The sequence below is a fragment of the Simochromis diagramma genome, unplaced genomic scaffold, assembly GCF_900408965.1.
Source record: "Simochromis diagramma unplaced genomic scaffold, fSimDia1.1 OVJJ01000822.1, whole genome shotgun sequence".
NCBI classification, from domain to species: domain Eukaryota; kingdom Metazoa; phylum Chordata; class Actinopteri; order Cichliformes; family Cichlidae; genus Simochromis; species Simochromis diagramma.
In genome coordinates this window covers 8,882,187-8,896,643 of record NW_024387520.1, presented here as the reverse complement: position 1 = coordinate 8,896,643, position 14,457 = coordinate 8,882,187, and the positions used below count along the sequence as shown (strand labels likewise).

The 14,457-nt window shown below is 42.5% G+C and overlaps 1 protein-coding gene across 1 annotated transcript in view; it reads left to right on the top strand.

Moving 5' to 3' along the window:
* cabin1 (calcineurin binding protein 1) overlaps positions 1–14,457 on the top strand; it is a 40,356-nt gene that overhangs the window by 22,018 nt on the left and 3,881 nt on the right. The window contains 5 exon segments of the mRNA XM_040019098.1: positions 5,688–5,851; positions 5,938–6,034; positions 6,144–6,830; positions 9,452–9,526; positions 13,173–13,434. Coding sequence (XP_039875032.1) covers positions 5,688–5,851; positions 5,938–6,034; positions 6,144–6,830; positions 9,452–9,526; positions 13,173–13,434 — 1,285 coding nt within the window.

Below are 14,457 nucleotides of genomic sequence, written 5' to 3'. Positions count from 1 at the left end.
AGTGGATTTGAACCGTTCAGGAAAACTATACCTTTAGGTGAGTAATTTTCAGCAGACAGTCAACAGCTGCATTTGAGACAAACTAATCACTTAGTGTGACTTTTTCTTAAATATTCTCTGTGTGTTCAAGCCATGTCTTCATCTGCAGCAGGTCTGATGTGCTAGTGTGATTACATCAAACATGTGGCATGATGCGTGGCGCCTCTTGATGTCAAAGAGACTTGACTCTCAGCTGAGTACACACCTCATTGAGCCTGTTGGTGAATACTAAGTTCCCTAATGTAGGTCATGATGCCCTACTTTTCCCTCTCGCATTGGCAGGGTTACATTAACTGCACAAAGTAACCTACATACTGCTGTAAAGAAATGATCCAGATGAAGTTATGCTGCATAATTTATCAGTGTGGTTGTCAGCACAAGTGAACCAGTATAAGGTGGGATGTGATTATGACATTAAAGTAATTGTGATAGAAAGAAAAGAAGAAGCGAAACGCATTAATAAAGCACGTACATCTGCAGAAAGAATCATACATAAGAAGCATAAATGTCTGTCTAGACAGATTCTCTTTTATTTATTCATTTATTTTTAACAGAGCACTTCTCTCAGGCTGCAGCTTTACTTGTGGTTCCTAGGATATTGAAAAGTAGAATGGGAGGCAGAGCATTGAGCTTTCAGGCCCCTCTTCAGCTCCCAGTTTGGATTTGGGAGATGAACACCCTACTTTTAAGATGAGGCTTAAAGCTTTCCATTTGTTAAAGCTTACAGTTAGAGCTGGATCAGGTGACCCCAAATCCTCCCTTAGTTATCCTGCAATAGACCTAGACTGATGGGCGATTCCCATGATGCATTAACTCACCTCACCTCTGTGTTTATACACCACTCTGCATTTAATCATTAATTATTCATCTCTGGCTCTTTTACTCTTCTCCTCAGCAGAACCAGGCTCAGGGAGTGGAGGTTTCTTCCTGTTAAAAGGAAGTTTTTCCTTCCCACTGTCGCCAAGTGCTTGCTCAGAGAATGTCGTTTGATTGTTGGGGTTTTCTCTGTATTACTGTAGAGTCTTTATTTTACAATATAAAAAGCCTTGGGACGACTGGTGTTGCTGGCGCTGTATAAATTAAATTAAACTAATTTTTAAAATGTTTGGCTTTTCAGATGCAGGGAATAGATATAAAATGCAGTTTGGTTTTAAGGGAGCAACACGTACACTTTGTTTTGACTAAGTCCCATGTCAGTTTTATTGGGTTTGAAAATATTATTAGCCCAAACGCATTGCTCGGAAGCTTCATTCAAACAAGGAGTATAACATACTATATGTTTTTGTTGAATAATGATTAAATTTGGTAGCAGATACCAATATATAATTTAGCTTTACATTATTGATGTGTGTATTGTCACACTTCATACAAAGCAGAAATGTTTCCTCTTTAGTCTGCAATTTGTTATTTATGACCCAAGTGATGTCACATGTTTATAATCCAGTGAGCATGTTATAAACTCAGACTCGGCTGCCACCAAAGACGCATTAGTAACAGGATTCAGTATATCTTATGTCAGCCCTTTAAACTATACAGATAATGTGATGTAACATCAACATCACATACAGATTTTTCTGAATTTCCAAATCACCCTGTTTGGTTTCAGTGTCGTCATTACAGGCATGTAGTGGGATTATTGTAGCCATTATTTCCACAGTGGTTTACAGAGTGAGAAAACTGAGTTGTAATGATATTTCTTGTAATGCTGTTGTAACAGCAGGCGGCTTTAGCTACAAGACTACTGTTGAGTAGTCGTGAGGAGTCCCTGAGTATTCACTCAGGCACAGTTACCACCTCCTTCCTTCCCCCGCCACACACACGCACTCATCTTACTTGCATATTCTTCCACCCACTCACGTAGCTCCAGAGAAAATGGGCGTCCTTGTTGCTATATTTCAGACAGACGTAACTCCGCTTCTGTCATGTTTTGAAATGATACCCTTTTTTGTGCGTGTGTGTCGGGTGAACATTCACGTTTATTTCAACCACTTGAATCTAACTTTGCTTATAGGTGAGCTTCGCTGTCTTGTTATATTATAGGGTAACACAGTTGAGTCAGTTGATGTATGACTCAAACATTTGTGTGTTCAGCTGTGCAGCGTGCTGTAGGTGGAGCCTCACTTAGGAGAACCTTGTTGTGTGTGTGTGTTTTGGGTTTTTTTTGGGGTTGTTTTCTGCCTCTCTTAGAGGAGGCGTGTTGGCCCAATGAATTCATTTTGTACAAGTTGATATTTGGATTTGCATGTTGGAGGGTTAACTCTGGCTGCAAGTCTGTTTTTCATTGCCTTCTCCTGCTCTGTAATTGAGCGAGCTCGATATTTTTCAGCACTTCTTTTTACACTCACAACAGGAAGCGGGAAAAACAAGGTGTGTTTCCTTAGTATGTTTTTGGTGGCCAGCTGGAGAGAGACGACCAGAGTTAAAGGAGAGGAAAACAAGAAGGTGAGGGCTGCTGTTGCTGTGCTGCTGGCTGACTGAGGAAATATGTGTACGCAACACAATCTGTTCAGGCAGCACCGTTCTTCACACTGTTTTGTGTGGCTGATTGCGGGGGGGAGGGCTTTACTTACACAAACCTTGAGGGACTTTTTTTTTTTTTCTGCTAGTTTTGCCTTTCCTTTCTCACTATTGGTTTGTCATCCTCTTGATGCATCACACTACACAGATGAGGTAGCACTGAATTCATTTTTCAGCCAGTTTATGTTCTCTTGTTCTTTTCCTGTTGCTCTGTCTTCAGGCTGATCACGCTCTACCCCTCCCCCTGGCTCTTTTTCACTCTACTCAACTCCTCACTCTATTGCTCTGCTTCCTCATTACTCTCTCTCTCTCTGGCACTCCCCTGTTTGTGTGTATTGTGTGGGTGTGCACTAATGGGCGGGAGTTTCTCCACCAGCCTCCAATTGGCTGGCGTAGACCTACGAGGATTGGATGTATGCTATGTAGAGTGAGAGAGAGAGTGAGTGAGAGAAGGGGAGGGGGAGTGGAGAACTCCAGCAGGCTGGGGTCAGGGGGAAAGCGGAGATGGAGTGCGTGGGTGTTTTTGTTTTGAGATGGCAGGGTTTGAAATCAGGAGAAGAACGAGTCAGCTCTACTGTCAGTGGCGTACTGAGCTTATAGGCCGTGACTCCGGCACAGTCTCTCCTCTTGCCATTCTCTTTCTCTTTTCCTGTTCTGCCATGTGCAGCTGTGCTTCCCTCTTCTCCTCTTCTGCAGCTCGTGCTGCCCTAGCACCCAAATGCAGCCCACCCCTGGCTCTGAGAGCGTGAGCCTCTTTCAGGGTGGAGGCGCTGCTGGTGCTGCCACCACCAACAGGAAACTGTCCAAAAGAATACTAACACAGGCGTCGTGGAGTAGCTTTCTTTGGTGATGGTGAGTTGCCTCCTCTCGTTCCTTCTGACTTTTTTTTTTTTCTCAAAATCGAGCGCAAATTTGTGTTTATAGTAGCTGTACCTTGGAGTAGAGCTGTTTTTAAATCTGTGATGTTTCTGTTAGATTGCACAGAACTGTAAAGGACACTCCTGGAGTCTTTTATTCTTTAGATTCTTCTGATTTCTTCATGTCAGGACTAATGCAGAGAAGAATTTAGGAAGATATAAAATTACACCAACAACCTGCCAAATGCTCATGGCTTTAGCAGGAGACCAGCCATCTTGGATCCCCCCCCCCACCCCTCAAAATCGTACAATCTAAAGTTGTAGTTGGTTATAGTGAAACTGTAGTTGATGTAACATGGGATAGTGACTGTTGGTTGCTTTAAGACACAGCAACGCTTAATTTGTGCAACTTTCCTGCCTTTTTACTTTTTTTTTTTCGTGCCTTTCCTTGTCCATGGCATGTTTACACATGAGAAGATGAAGCAGATAAGACAGCCAGTTTTTTTTTATTTGGCTTGCAAACAAAGAATTCCCCAGTTCAGTTTAACTGTAAAGTCCAATAGTGTTTTTTTTGCCTTTTTTCTGCTTTTCCCTTTTAACCAGCTTATTATTTAATTGGAAAAACACATCTAAAGAATGAGTTTGTCTGCTGTGCGTCTTACCCCTTGCCTGATTCTTACGTGATCTACTGGCCACGTCTGGGCTTAAGCTCCAGATATCAAGCAGTGTTCATATTTTCTGCAGCAAAAAGGGGGAAAAAAGATGCTTAAAATTATTGCAGTTAAAGTCTTACAAATCTGCTTTAGATGCTGTGCTGCTTCATAATCTGTGTAAACCCATGGCTCTGCTTCCCTAAACAGATTTGCTGAGGTTGGATGCTACTGTAAAGAACAACTCTTCTCCATGAAATGTTGGAGGCTTTTCATAATCTGTGCATTGAAAGGTTAAAAACCTTCCCAAGCCTGGCCTGATTGCGTCGCATGACATCATAAATAAATCTTCTTGTCTTTGTGCAGACATTTGAGCAATGTTCGTGGGATTTCTTTCCTGACCTCTGTTTTGTTTTGTTTTTTTAATTATCATCACGAAAGTTGCTTACAAAACAGTCCAAAAAGATTCCTATGTACAACAAAAGTATTAACAGAAATTAGGAATGCTTAAAAACAACATGTATCAGGTTTTCTGGGATTCATTTGCATTTCATTTAATTTTCTAGGTTAAAAGGCTCTAGGTGCATCTTCAAGCATGGATTTTGTTTTGATAGGTTTATCTCTCCTGCTTTGTTCCTCTCTGGTGGATTTGAAAATGTCATCTGACAATCTGGAGCGGTCTGTTAGGAGGAGCGCCATGCTCCCCATGCCTCCAGCAGCTGATAGAGCCATCTCATTTGTTTTTGTTCCATCCTGATATGGTCATCTTTATTTGTCTCTCTCTCTCTCTCTCTCTCACACACACACACACACACACACACACACACACACACACACACACACACACACACACACACACTGAATCTGTAACTGTACTATGTGCCATGTGCTTTGCGACTGAAGCCTGTGTGCTGCCTAGGCCACCATCTGCACTCGCATCAGTAGCTTCAGAGTGCAGATCCTCTCCTCAGTTTACCTGCTGAGTGGACATGTGCTCACTGAAAAGGTGGAGTGCTCCATTTAAAAAAACAAAAAAGAAGGGGGGGAGGAAAAAAGAGGACGGTGTTTGTTGGCAGCTTGTCTGTTGGTCTGTTTCATTGCTTGGACAGAACTGAGCACTAATGAGACTGCCCATCATGTGCACCCAGAGAGAAAGCCCCCCTCTCTCTTAATATCTCCTACATGGCAAGCTAGACCGCTAGATCTCTCCTGCAGCCTTTCCATCCCCTCATTAGGGCTTTCTTCTTTGAAAGCCATGTGTTTCAGTCACATTAATTTTTCTTGCTTTCCCCACTACCTTCTTTCAGCTTTTCCACATGTCCCCGTTAATTGTTTCCGTTGTGTCATGCCCTCCACATGCCTCTGAGAACTTAGAATAGCAGCAGAGAGCATTTATAAAAACACAAACTTTCAGAATTTTACAAATTGGACTTTTGGAATATTGAGCGGTAACTTTTGTTTGAGCTGCTGGAGATCATTTGGCTTCACTGGGAAGTTTGAAATACTCTTGGGTAACTGCACTGTCTCTTTTGACTGTTCCTACTCCAACTGCTAGCAACAATGATGAGTAAAATAGTCAAACCTAACTGTGCATTTTCCTTTGTTTTCTCCTTGTCTTGTCCAGGGCATCTGGCGTATTCCAGTAGATGAGATTGATCGCCCGGGTAGTTTTGCATCTCATATGAACCGATCCATTGTCCTCTTGCTGGAGGTGCTGTCTCAGCTCAAGGATCACGATACTCTGCTGAAAGTCTCTTTCATGCTGCAGAGAACCCCTGACCAGGGAAAGTAAGCACCACGTTCTGTGTGATGATGTTAATTCTGTCATATGTCTTTTATTCGTTCCATGACATCTCTATTCCTTCTTTCTGAAGGAAGTATTTACGGGATGTTGATCGCCAGGTTTTGGCCAAGAGAGCATTTTTCCTAACTGTAAAAGTCCTGGAGGACAATCTGAACAGTCTCACTGGGGTAAGACTACTACAGCCCACTGTACACATGCACGGCCGAGAGCCACTCAGTGTTTTACCCATTTGGCATGCACCCACTTCATGTTTTGACAGGTTCTGTTCTTTTTCAGGTGTCTGAGCAGCTTCAGAAAGCGCCTGCGCCCTCCATGGGGGAGATGACCACAACAGACACATCCAACAAGCCCAATTCAGATGACAGCAAACACACCGTGCCTAAGAAGCCTGGACTCACAGAGGGCGCCTGTGCTACTGATCCAGGTCCAAGAGAAGCCTCCCAGGCGCAACTCACCCCATCACCACTACCGTCAATAGATAAAGGGAGTAAGGTTCAGGAGGGCTACCCTGGGAAGGCAGAGACTCCTGGGAATGAGGGGCATAAAGCAGGGCCTGCAGAACCCATGGACCTGGACATCTGCCACTGGAGGAAACCCTCTAATGCCACAGATTCTCAGGGCACCCAAACACAGGCTGAGACCTCAGTGAGTGGCACTGAGCCTCAGCAGAAAGTCACTGACATCAGCCGGACACCAGAACTCTCTCTGGAGGAGCTAAGTATCAGTTCCAGACAGCAGCAGCTTCAAGCCTCAGCACCCAAAATCACCGTGGCAGCGAGTGGGACTGATCAGGGGTTACTACGAAAGCCAAACAGGAAGAGGAAACTTCTAGAGGATGTAGAGTCTGGAAAAACCCTCCTGCTTGATGCCTACAGAGTGTGGCAACAAGGCCAGAAAGTCATGACCTACGACCTGGGGCGCATTGAAAAGATAATGTCAGAGACTTATATGCTCATAAAACAGGTAGACCTCTTGCAGATGTGCCACACCACATGTCTTCACTGTGCACATATAGGTAACATTATTGTTGCAATAACCGCACTGCATTTTTTGTAAATGATATTTTGCTAAGTCATACATTCTTAATGAGAATCCTCCTAAAATAATTTGGACTCGGGAAACCCCTTTTCTAACTGAATTAGTAACAGTACTCCTACTGACAATCAGGGACTTTCCCACTTTGAGTTTTCGAGCTCTGCAGCAAATACAGCTCAAGGTGCGGTTGTTTTTACTCTGAGTAACCCAAATTCAACCTCGGTGTCTCCCGTCCTTTTGCTGTTATTTCTAAAATAGATTGCTGACTCTAAATGTAGTTTGGTGTTTTTAAATAGGAATAGCCATATTTTCTCTCTTTGGCTTGTCTCTCTCTCTCTCTCATGCTATATATATCCATCTCTAAAGCATGCAAAAACCACTTTGGCTCAGTCACTGCTGATTTAAAGATACAGTGAAATTTATCACTACATTTCACTTTATGAATTCCTGTGATTGGCCTCTTAACTTTTCACATTGATATATATTGATATCAGGTTCTGCACTGAAAAGCAAATTGTTTTCTCATGTCAGCCCCGGCTAGTTTTTGCCATCAAAGTATAATTGATAATGAAAGATCGTTTTTACACTGCCAGCACAACTGATGCAAAGTGTGCCGTGACAAAGTGCATACACAGAAATAGAAACTTTGTAGGATATTTCTAGAAACAGAAGGCTTCTTTTAATGAATTATGTTAAGATAGTTAAAATAGAATAGCCATGTGGTTTCCATTGGAAAAATATAAACTTTGAAAATACAGCAAGAATGAGATAAAAAATTGAATCGAGTGGTTTACTGTCTGCATCGTTTGCTTGGTTTTTCTGGCCGCTTAGCTTTGCAGCAAGATTGTTTTTCCTGTGCTCTTTAAGAAACAGCTTAGAGAATAATTTTCTCAGAGCCGTACCTAAAAGCCAGAGCCAGACGCAACATGTTTCCTGTCACCAAATCACGCAATTAATAAGCCTGGACATTTTCCAAAGCCATCTTGTGGTTGTGTACCTACTTACACAAACTGCAAATGCTTTGTTTTCTCTTTTCTTTTTTTCCCCCCCAAAACACACCTGCACATGGTTATATTTTGTACCTTTTGATTTTTTTCATTTTTGTTTATGTCAGCAGTGCTGCATATCACACTCAAGACATTTTTTCAGTCTCTAACCTCTCTGCTGAGGTGTTAAAACAAAAACCCACTAAGTGTGTATGTAGATTGAGCATTTCCTGCCATCAAAGTATTCCAGCTTGACGAGTAGAGAATACTGGTTGCTCATTATTACCTCAAAAAAGATCCTCAAATGCGCATCATCATGTGAACATTGCGTTGGTTCAGAATTTGTTCAAATGCTCTCAATTGTTTGCAAACACTGTCTGTTAATGATGCCATTACAGATCTCTAGAAAGTGGTGTTGGTCCTCCATAACTGTCAGATATTTTTTGGGCTTTTTTGTTTTGTTTTGTGGTTGTTGTTTTTTTTGTTTTTTTTTATTGGGGGGGGGGGTGTTGCATTAATAAGATTAACCTTTTTTTTTTTTTTTTTAAAGGTAAACATAAGGGATTTTTGAGAAGTTCTAACTGGCAAATAAGCATGCACACACATGCATCCTTGTGTGTTTGTGGGGAGGAAGTTCAACAAGTAAAGAGTTTGCAGAGAGCTAGAGATGAAAGCAGAGGGCTGTCCTCTGTGACATGTTGAAGCTTGACTCAGTCTCGTTCTACAATAAGCAGTTTGAAAACTCGATTGAGGATGCTGTAAATTCCCTCCCTTTGGGGGTCCCTGAATTGCTGCAGACAGCGAACGTCGCTGTAAACATGCTCACGCAGCTGTTAAAGCTGCCACAGACAAAAATTCGATAGAGGAAAAATAAAGTCCCCCTAAATATTTGTCCTCTCACAGGCCTTACGCCCACTCCTCTGGGTGAAAGTTGTCTGCTTAACTCATACAGACAACTATGTCTCGCAGTCACGGAGGACCTTTAACACATGCCTATAAACTGGAAAACATTTGGACAACAAAGACCTGTGATTGCCCCAATTCTCCAATCGGGGTTTAATATTCTAAAACCTGAAAACAATCAGTGGTAGATTCTAGATCTTTCTCAGAGTACTTGAGTTACAATATGCTGAAAGGTTATTATCCAATTTGTGTCCCCGAAGATGCCAAAACCTGGCTGCCTACTCCAGCTTCGAGTGTGCGGTGTTGTTCTCTAGCTAAGCTTGCCAACTCCCACACATCCACCAGCTGAACTACGCCTTTCTTTACTTGTGCTAATGATCAGATGCGAAAGCTGAGGAGAGAAAAAATCGTGCTGGCTCAGAATCAGATTAAGTTGTTGTCGGTTTGGCGTTGGTGTATGAGGATTAATTAACACTGTATGTTTCTCAGGACAGGTCACTTCAGAAATCTGATGAATTTGTGGTACTATAATCATTGCTTCTGTGTTTATACTGCACGGAAACGTATGTGAACAAGTTGACATCGTGGAATCTGATTATCTGTAGATACACTGCGTTCCTCTGCTCGAAAATCCTTATTCTGCCTTTTCTCCTGTCTCAGGTTGATGAGGATGTGGCTCTGGACCAGGCTGTGAAGTTCTGTCAGATACAGTTGGCCACTTCTGCCCAAAGACAGGTAAACCTTTGTAACTCAGCATGTTCATCTGCCACCTTTCTGCTACACCCACATCTTCACATTTTCCCTCATCCTTGTGGTGTAGCTCCCTGTAGCACGTGCTTAACTATGGGTCTATTCCTTCATTATTAAAGATCATGCAAAAAAAAAAAGAAAAATCCTGGGATGTGCGTTGCATAGCAAAACACAAATTTTAAGGTTTTCTTTCAAAACAAATTAACAGGACACCAGAAATGTCTGATAAACTACAATCGTCTAGCTCACCCATCTGGCGAATCCAGGAAGTTTAATTCTAGTGTTACATGTCTGCTGATTTAGCTCATAATAGCACTTGTTATAATATATGTTCTGTGTTATGTGTGGGGTTAAGTGTGCAGCATCTGTAGTAAAATGTGCTAAAGTGATGACTAACTTGGTAATTCCCAGACTTCAAGTCTAACCTGCTCCTGCCTGCCAGTGCTAAATATAGCCCAAAGCGTGGTGTGAATGCTCCCTGTTGTCCCTTCAGCCTCACTCAGTCGCTGCCAAACTTGTCATCATTTTCAGCGTGGCACTGATATTCAGGTTATTTATTTGCACAGGCAATATGCATATGTCGTCTTTCATTTTTTAAGATAAAGTGAAAGAAATGAGTAAATACTTAGTGTTTGTGTAATCGCAGACAATCAGCTAGTGCCTAAGCACGTTATCTCAGTTTTGCCTCCAGTACACGGATTCCTCATCGAATCATTACTTGCTCTGCCTTACTCTGGTTCAGTGTCCCCCCCCCTCCTCTCATCCCTCCTCCTGCCCACACAGTCATCAAGGGTCTCTCTGCCCACATCCTGTTGTCACGGTGATGTTCCCTGAACTTCAGGCTCATGTGTACCACAGTTGTAAGCAAAATAAATCTGTGTTTTTTTTCCCCCAGTTCAGCGATCGCACCATCTTATTTTCTGCATGATTCCTTTTGTTCATCTTGGTCTTTTTATTCGTTTGTCTACTTTCCACGCGACGCTTGACTCATAGATGATTGCAGAGAGCTGGAAGACGCCATGTGTAAAAACTACAGTTGTTAATTAGTAGCAGTAAATTATATTTTTGTTTTTATCTACATGTATTTAATTTCACATTATTTTGTTTATCTTCTTTTTACCTTAAAGAGGCTAATTATAATGTGCATAAAGAAGTGAATTCCTTATTTAACTTATACTGGGCCTTTGTGCAGCAACCTCAGTTCACCATCTGTCTTTTAACTAGGGATCCTCTCCCTTTAAGACCAATGTCCCTTTAAGACATTTTTATTTCTGATTTGCTGCACTTCATAAACAGCATGCCACAGAAATTCAATTTCACTGACATCACACAGAGCCAAGAGTAGAAAAAAACGCTGTAAAGAGCCTTTAGCTCACTTCGGGGACTGTATGCTGACTTATGTTATTTCAGTTTAGAATAATTTAAATGTGAGAAAATTGAAATGATGTCTAAATAATGCCATTATTACGGTTGCAGAAGCCTAAACCCAGATGCATCCACACTCAAAAAGAATTTAAATTTGAGCACTTTATTTCATCATGATCATTTATATTGGATGACTAATACTTAACAGCTCATACATGGATTCTTAACAAGACACAGTCATGCCGCCTGACTGCCAGAGCCAAAGGAAAATCACCGGCATTGTAATTTATTTTTTTAACCACCACCTCAGTTTTTTTTCCCATATAAGCTAATACAGACGTATTGCCTTTACTATGTGCATAGTCATCTGCCCAAAGGCCCATTGTGAGCCAGGAAAATCAGTGAATTACTCTGATAGGTGGCCTGTATGCACTGGTGAGTGTCCTTGCATGCCCAGGATGTGAAAAACTGAGGGTGCTTTTCTACATCAAAGCTCATTCTGTAGTCTTATCTAACTGCTGTTAATGTGTAATTATTGTGGCACCATCACCTGTCGTGGTTTGCATTTGCTTACATTTGTATGTGGTGGGTAATGTAGATCGTAGCTTGAGGAATATTATTTTTCCCTGTCGCTTGCAGATTCACACATTTCCTTCAAGCCCCCACAAATAGAGGGGGAGGGGGAGGGAAAGGGAGCGAGTCCTTTGAGTGCTGAGCTGGAAAATCAGCTGTGTTGTCCTCTGTCTTGTTTTCACTGGAGGAGTCCATACAATTTGCTGTCAACTGGTGAATGTGAACTGAGGGGCTATACAAAAGCCCAGGATAAGTTAAATAAGGATAACACTGAATTGGTGGAGGTATTTTATTAAAAACACTCCTGTATTTGAGCTGGAACATTATGGGTTTACTTTAGTAAATATGTTTTGTTTGCTTCACAGTGAAATGCCAGTATTGCTTCATTTTTGGAGGGCAGTTTAATGGAAAAAGTTTGTTTCCTCTGTGTTGGAAAGATCTGCCGCGGCTCTAATCTGATCGACAGCCCGATCTGTGATGACAGAGAACAGTCTTTCGGTTCATTGTTGGACCTCGACCACACGGGAACGCTCAACCCTGAATACTGGCTTCATGCTACGTGCTGCAATCTAATGTTTTTCTAAGCGCACAGTCCAGCTGACTTGTTGGTGTCTCTATTGGGGATGTTTAATTCATGAGATATGAATCATCAAAGCCGGCTACGGAGCTACTGCTTGCTTGAAGCTACTGTGCTGCTCTGCGTTGGGCTGGAGGATCTTTTGCTCTCCAAGCTTTGGGAAGGCTACTCTACTTGTTTAATTTTGCCTGTTCTCTGCTGTGTGAATCCCATGGGAAGCTTCACTGCACGCAGCTGTGAAGCCGAGCACAATTTGACTTCATGTCCCTGCAGACACCCAGGGAGAACTGGAACGAGAGCTCTGTTATTGCCAAATTTTCTTGAGCTAACGTACTATATCTGTCAAAGGCCACTTGTCATGACAGAATATATACTATGACCCTAGATGTCTTAACAGAGCTGTAGCAGATGCAGTTTAGCTTTGACAGATTCTTTTGCAAGTATGAAGTCATATTTGCCTCTTTTCCATCCCTGCATAATTAATGCTGTACATGTCGGTGTAGCCTTCTAGTCAATATGAAATGAATTCATTCCTGAATGTCTCACATTTTGGCTCGGTTTGCACAATAGACCGAGCATCTTGTGTGTCATGTGCTTAGAAAAGCTGTTTTTCATCCAACTTTTTATCCATTTAGATATAAAAACTAGAGGAGAAGGTGTATTCATTCCTTTTAACTGTGCTCCTCTGTGTTGCCATGACAGCGGCTGTGGGAGCAGGGCGGCTGTTGTCATAGGTTGTTTGTGCAGCTCTTGTGTTTATAAGTGGTCCTCAAAAGGACATCCACCAAAGTGGCTCAGATCTGAGCTCACCATAACCCAACACACAGTCCAGCGGGCAAGTGCTGCCAGCCCGTGAAACCCCGAGGAGCGGCATCGAAACTCTGTAAAGGATTCATTACTTGTTGTGTGAAAGAGGCAAAACTAGCACGGCTGATGTGTGTTTGAAAAGTGCAGAAATATCGACTCTGCTTCTATGAGTCTCGCAGCAGATCTGTCTCAAAGGGAGAGGATGTACAGTACTCAGAAGTCTGCCGGTGTAGGGGGTGGTTAGCCAAGGTCAGTCACACCTCCTCATGAACACTGCTTTGTCTTTTTTTTTGTTTTTTCTGTCTTCAGCAGGCTTCGAGCGATGCCCCGACCACACCTAAGTACACAAAGGAGCAACGAGACCTCTTCTTCCCCGCCTCCCTACCGACGCCCGTCCTGGTCAGCCACTCCACCTGCCACCCGCTGTCCACCCAGGACAGCCAAGCCAAGGTGGTGTACGAGCCCCTGAGCAAGCTGCCCAGACCTCAGACCTCAGGCTTCCACGATCAGCCACAGCACAGGAGAGGAGCCAGCCACTCTGCTGCAGCCATGGCCTTCCTGCCACAGACAGGTACAGCGGCCTCCTCCCACACACATCAAATCTTCTGATTCTGCAGACAAAAATCGATGCAGTTTTTCCATTAAATTCTGCTGCTTTAAGTGGAGCTCCAGTTTCTAATGATACTACAGTGTCTATGTGACCAGCAGAGGGCGCCTGTGGGTTTCAGCAGCTCAGTTACATAACAGCAAGCTCTGGCCTGGTTATGTTTTGCCTTTTGGGTTTTGTCAGTCCACCAACAAGAGTTTGAGAAATTCACATCCTCCAGATTGTGACTCTGTGTGCCTACGTGAGCTCCTCGAAGGCTTTGGCTTAATCACCGCAGATCTCATAATGAATATTCAGCTTATCTCGTGTTTGCTATCAAAACATGTCATTCTTTCCTCTTTAGGTTTTTAGGATGAGTAGAACTGACATTTCTAAAGGCTGAGAGCTTGAATCTGTAGTATGCAAATTCAGTGTGTGAACCTTTTCTTTGTGGTCAGTAGATTTAGCATCAGTTAGTTAGAATAATCATTTGACGACATTTGACGACATTTGACGACGATCATGATGTTGTTGACGAAGTTTTTTTTTTTGTTTGTTTTCTTTTGCCTTTCTTACCTGTTTCTACTCTTAAGACACAGAAAGGTAGTTTAAACGAACCTTTTATTTTCAAGGGGCAAGCTCCCTCAGGGTTACTACACAGGTAGAATAACAGACATGGATACTGCGAGTTGGAACTCATTCAGTTTTCAGAAAATGAATACACATAGGGATGTTTAAGTTGCATTGACAGACATGAATGAAACATTTGATCATTCATTAGCTGTTAACCAGGTGGTAGTGAAGGAGGCTGCCAGTCAGTCACAGGAAAGACTATTATTCACATTCACATTCACACCTGCAGGCAGCTTAGAACCAGTGAATCTTTCATGTGTGTCTGTGTACAGAGAAGAAAACACATGTGGCCAAACCAACTCACCAACCATGAACGCAATAACGGAAATATAAAAAGACAAAGGCAACTTGCAGTTTAGTAGTTTTTTAGGGTTT